This window comes from Alosa pseudoharengus, unplaced genomic scaffold (assembly GCF_046254945.1).
Source record: "Alosa pseudoharengus isolate Yale_2024_CS ecotype anadromous, Long Island Sound unplaced genomic scaffold, YU_APseudo_1.1 YU_APseudo_1.1_scf_3, whole genome shotgun sequence".
In the NCBI taxonomy this organism is placed as follows: Eukaryota; Metazoa; Chordata; class Actinopteri; order Clupeiformes; family Clupeidae; genus Alosa; species Alosa pseudoharengus.
Window position 1 is genome coordinate 11,915,485 of NW_027468718.1, and position 6,000 is coordinate 11,921,484.

Sequence of the window (6,000 nt, forward strand, 5' to 3'; positions counted from 1 at the left end):
CATATTTTTTTAAACATCCATAATTATGTATACCTTTGGGCAATTTAACAGTTTTACTATTACTAGTCCCCATAGCAGTGTCCCTTTAATATATTTTTATTAGCCAAATTACCTCACGCCTAAAACAGAGCAAACTATCAGAGTACAATAGCAATATTCTCAACCAATCCAATCCCCGTATCAAGCGCTTTAAGCCAATCCTACCGATTGCTTCTCTTAGCAGATCCTTTATCGATTGCTCTTCGGCTGTGCTCACAAGCCAACCTTTCTACCTTCCTACAAGTAGAGCAGATTGCTTCGGTGGCACCCCGGCACACAAGCCAATTCTTAACTACAAAGCGGTAGAAAAAAATTGCTTCCCACTCACCACCTAGGTGCCTGTGACCACAATATGGTAATACCGTATCCGAGACACAGGATGACTCCCTTTCGGCAAGGATGGGTCCCGCGGGCGATGTTGCCTTTTTTCCACGGTATTGTCCCAAAATCAAAAATAGATCTCCCGTAAGGCCTTTTCGGGTCCTAAGCCTTCCAGGTTTCACCGCCGCGTCTCGGAGTTAGGTATCCCAACCGCTGCCACCAAAATGTGGTCAAAAATATCCAGGCAACACTCAGGTGTGAGGAACCACTGCAGGTTTATTCACGATACCGGGAGCAGGTCACTAGCAACATCATGTTCCAGTAACACTACTCAAAGTTCTCTAGGGCGAAGCCCCATCTTATACATGTTAATTACATTGGTAATACAAATCACATGAGTACAATGGTCTTTTCCAAAAATCCTCATACATGCAGAAATACAACAATACATATACACTTCTTGGACATAGCATGTGATCCATGCACCATACGCAAGTCATGTGGCTACTCCAAGTAAGTAGATAATTGGTCAATACAATACATATACATCCTTCAGCATTCTCTTGCCATAGTCTAGTTCCTGTCGGGATATTCCTAATATTACTGCCTCAGGCAGAATACCCTTAACTCGTGACAAAGGGGGTCGCATGACCTTTATTAGAAAATCATGACATGGAGAGAGCAAATGACAGACAAAGCAAAGTTGATGCACAGTATTGAATGTATAGAAAGCATATACAGAATATAAAAAAATGTTAGTAATCCAAAATTTCTCCTTCAGAGGGCTCCTGGAAATGGATGCAAATGATCAAACACCCTGGAAATAACCTATGCTGTTGTGTCTCAGAACCTGCCGAGTTGAGTACTTGAATTTGCGGGAAAAGAACCTGGAAAGACTTTCGCCACAAACCGTGTATGAGTGTTGTGGGTGGCTCAAGGCCCCTTCAGAGCAATCCTAGATACTGCTCTCAACCTAATGGAATGGTGTGGGAGTGATATCTAATATGCTGACTCAATAGTTTTAATAGTTTTTTTTGTTTTCATTTGACACTTATATGCATAGACATGGGCAGAAATTCCTCTTCAACAGGCGGACATCTTGAACAGAGCTCTGTTCTGCGGCAAGGAAAAGAGAGATGTCTGGATGCCTGTACTGACCTCCCCCACTGACCGGTGTTACAGTTGGGCTGATAACGCAGCTGTGACCAGTTCCAGTGTGCCTCCCCAGGCAGTGGGAGGGAGGGAGGGAGGGAGGCTGCTCTGGAGTGCTGCATCATGGGGGAGGCTTCATGAGCACACTCCCCAGCCACTGTGGTCCCTGCAGTGACATGCAGTCATGACTCACTGACTCACTGACTGACGTGAGTGACCACGTCAAAACACAGGAGCAAAACAATAGAGAAAATAAACAGAACAACAACAACAACATCATCAACATCAACAACATCAACAACAACATCAACAACATTATCAACAACAACAACAGCAACAACAGCAACAACAACAGCAACAACAGCAACAGCAGCAACAGCAGCAACAGCAGCAGCAGCAGCAGCAGCAGCAGCAGCAGCAGCAGGGCCATTTGTCATACAGCTGTCATTATTTTGATGACTAGTAAGTCGTCAGTAAGTAATAGCAAACCTTAAAAGGATTATTTGTGTGAAAGTCCAGGTGGTCATTTTATTTTCCTAGCAGTCAATCCCACACCATTCCAAAAAGTGACGCAGGCTGTGTGATGGACATTCTGCTCCTGCTCAGTGCTTGCATTGGGACAACTTCATGACTCAACAAAGTCAACTGTGAGTTCCTGTTGGTACAGCAAAGTGTGAACAGCAACAAGCTCAGGTAGCACACTTCCTTCTGATAAACATCCAAATCAGTACGGGATAGGGCCTGAGACGAGTGTCGACTAAATAAAAAAGTGTGAATCTAAAAGTGTGTGTGTGTGTCTGTGTGTGTGTGTGTGTCTGTGTGTGTGTCTGTGTGTGTGTCTGTGTGGGTGGGTGTGTGGGTGTGTGTGTGTGATCTGAACAGACCAGAACCCTGTTGGGGGGAATAGAGGATCTTAACTGTCCCTCTCCCTATCTAGGTTTTCCTACTGGGCCACATGAAGGCCAGGCCTCTCAGACAGAGCTCAGACTGGGCCACATGAAGGCCAGGCCTCTCAGACAGAGCTCTTTGTTGTGGCTTGTTGTAGCGCTTTCTAAAAGGTGAAGTGATGGGGAGAACTAGGAGGGCACAGAGGAACTACAGAAGCATGAGTCTTTTGTGTAGCCTGCCATGGAAGTGGCAACGGTTGGCTAGATCTCTCTTTGTGTGCTATGTGAGGTGCGGTGGGGTGTGATGTGTTGTGTTGTGTTGTGTAAGCACCGTTGGTTGGCTGCTCTGACCTTTTGCCTGTTGTGTGCCTTTTAACTGCCACTATCTGTGTCTATCTGTGGGCTCTTTGTGTTTGTGTGTGTGTGTGTGGGGGGGGCGGGGGAGGTCTTTGTCTGTGTCTGTCTGTGTGTGTGTGTGTGGCTTTGGCTTTGAATTGTCTTCTCATGTTATGTGACATCTACCTGTAAGTGCCATTGTTTGGGCTAATGCTCTGCGTCTGTATGTGTTTCCCCTTTAGGAGGGGGACTTCCTGGTTCGGACGCACCACGTTGAGTACTGTGACGGGGGGATCCTGGACCCTGATGACATTCTCACTGACCTGGTAGAGGACAGAGACAAGGTGAGTCCAAGTTGTCCATCCCTCTCTGGAGCGTTGGTAATGTCCATTCCAGTGTCCAATTTTTTTTTTTTTGGTAGTGAAGCACATTCTGTTCTGATTTGCCATCTGGTTGTGCATTTCTAGAAGCTTCCATATCCAGAGGCCTTTTACAAATCAAGTAGTGGACTTTTCTCTGTGTGACCATGTGGCTGCAATGCCACAGTGTTCCTGTGTTTTTCACAGAGAATGAAAGACAGCCACACAAACTCAGAAACCAGACACAGACACTCCCTCCCTCAGTCACTGCAGTACAGAGTGTGTGTCTGTAGAGTTCACACAGACTAAACGTCCTCGTGGCCATCTGAAACAGACCTATCCAACATATGGTTGTTCAGCAGCGTTTGGCCCAGCATCATACAAGATCTAGCTGATTCTGGGAGAGATGAAGTCCAGCACCGAGAATTCAACCAAAATCCCATCAGCTACAGCATGGCAGACTGTGGCCTACTACCAAACCTGCCACAAACACACGTGCTATGCAATTTACTATACTATACTATACTATACTATACTGTACTATACTATACTATACTATACTGTACTGTACTGTACTGTACTGTACTGTACTAAATTTGTTCCACTCTACTCTACTCTGCTCTGCTATACTACAGTGTACTATACTATATTTTACTTACACTATTCTATACTATACTACACTCTAGTAAAGTATACTTCCTTAAAGCGCACTGTAAAAGCACTCACTGGTGTGGATCCTCTAAATAAGCAGGGCTGAGCTGAGGTCCTCCTTTTCCACTGAGTGATGAGTGAGCGGCCCACTCCACCAAGCGCCCAGGCTCTGCATCAGCCCTCCACTCCCTCTCCTCCCATTAACCAGGAAGTGCTGCTCACCCTCGGCCCCCTGGGTAATCTGCTGGTGTCCACTTAAGCGCTGGGATGCCTGGGGGGAGGTATGGACATGCTGGCCAGCGAGACCTAACTCAATAACACAGCGCCATCTCAGCCTCTAATTGAATCAGTGTAGACATCAGGCTTTACCCCCCTTCCCCCCTTCCCCCCTTCCCCCCTTCCCCAGGCCCCTGCCACCCAATCATACGCAAAGAGCTTTTGATTTTTACAGACTAATTAATATCTCTGAAGGCTAGGGGTACCACACACACACACACACACACACACACACACACACACACACACACACACACACACAGACCAGCCATCAGCCTGTCTGTATTGCTTTCACATTGCCTCATAAGTAATACGTGTGTGTGTGTGTGTGTGTGTGTGTGTGTGTGTGTGTGTGTGTGTGTGTGTGTGTGTGTGTGTGTGTGTGTGTGTGTGTGTGAGTGAGAGTGCACTTGTTTAGGCCAATGGCGCCACATCCCTGAGAGAGTGATCTAACCAGGGCTTTGAACCGATTTTTTTTCCCAATCGGTTCGTTCCGAACAGAAACGGAATTATAACGTTTCCGGTTATGAGTTCCACCAATAAATTGACGTTCCCGAACCGGTTAGAACAAAAAAATACTGTTCCCCTCTGATGTGATGTCACACAGGAAGTGAACCTCAGCCGTCATGGTAACTTGCGCAGGAAAATAATTACTTTTTTTTTTAGTTAATTAGGTAACGAAAACTTTGAGGAACAAAATAAAACCGGTATTAACCGGTTACCATTATTTTTAAATAAGTGTTCCTGTTCCAGAACATAAAAAATAATAACGTTTCCGGTTTCGTTCCTGTTCCCTGTAAAATACAAAAAGTTCCCGGTTTTCGTTTTCGTTCCTTGAACCGGTTCAAAGCCCTGGATCTAACCCACATACAGTCTGAGGGAGTGTAGACCCAGTGTTTCAGATAAACACAGACAATATAACATAACCCACATATGAGGGAGTGTAGACCCAGTGTTTCAGATAAACACAGACAATATAACATAACCCACATATGAGGGAGTGTAGACCCAGTGTTTCAGATAAACACAGACAATATAACATAACCCACATATGAGGGAGTGTAGACCCAGTGTTTCAGATAAACACAGACAATATAACATAACCCACATATGAGGGAGTGTAGAGCCAGTGTTCCTACTGGAAGTGCAGCACAGATGGCCAAGAGGTATTCCTGGACACACCATCATCTGGTGGGTGGTTTGTACACCATTGGTTCTTCAGAATAATCCGTCAGAAGTGCAGTGCTGTTTGGGATACATTGAGACACACACACACACACACACACACACACACACACACACACACACACACACACACACACAGACACAGAGAGAGAGAGAGAGAGACACACACACACACACACACACACACACACTCCCTCTGTCTCAGCCCTCCCCCACTCTCAAAAAGACACACACACACACACACATATTGGATTTTTTTCTTGGAAAGACTGTGGTGACTCATGGCATGGAAGCACAGACATTTACCCAAAATCCCCCTGGCTGCTGGAGGATTTGGAATTCGCCCCGTTCCCGAGTTGGTGGTGGGGTTGCCGTGGTGACGGCGCTTCCAAATGTCACTGTGTGCCAGTGTGATTGTTTCCTGTTGATCCAGGAATCTCTCTCGCTTCTCACTGCTCTCTTTACATTCTCTCTCTTTCTCTCTACTCTTCCTTGTATCCGCTTTAGCCATCTCTCATGCGGCTCCTCTTATCCCTCTCTTTTACTGTTGCTCTCTCCATCCCTCTCTCTCTCTCTCTCCCCTCTCTCTCCCTCCTTCTTTCTCTTAAATGTCACTCTGTTTATCAGAGAGCCAAGCCTCCATGTGCAATAGCTTCAGAGCTTCTCCTCTCCTCCTTCCCTCCTCCCCCTCTCCTCTCCTACAGTCTCTTCCCTTTTTCCAGTACACCAAAGCGCACGGGCACAAATCTCTTCATGCCATTTAGGCACGCTAGAGTGTTCAACGCCCTGTTGAG

General features: G+C 46.1%; 1 protein-coding gene across 1 annotated transcript in view; it reads left to right on the top strand.

The window, feature by feature from the left end:
* pard3bb (par-3 family cell polarity regulator beta b) overlaps window positions 1–6,000 on the top strand; it is a 347,724-nt gene that overhangs the window by 29,629 nt on the left and 312,095 nt on the right. Inside the window, exon 2 of the mRNA XM_076262746.1 lies at window positions 2,978–3,079. Coding sequence (XP_076118861.1) covers window positions 2,978–3,079 — 102 coding nt within the window. The remainder of the gene's footprint in view (window positions 1–2,977; window positions 3,080–6,000) is intronic.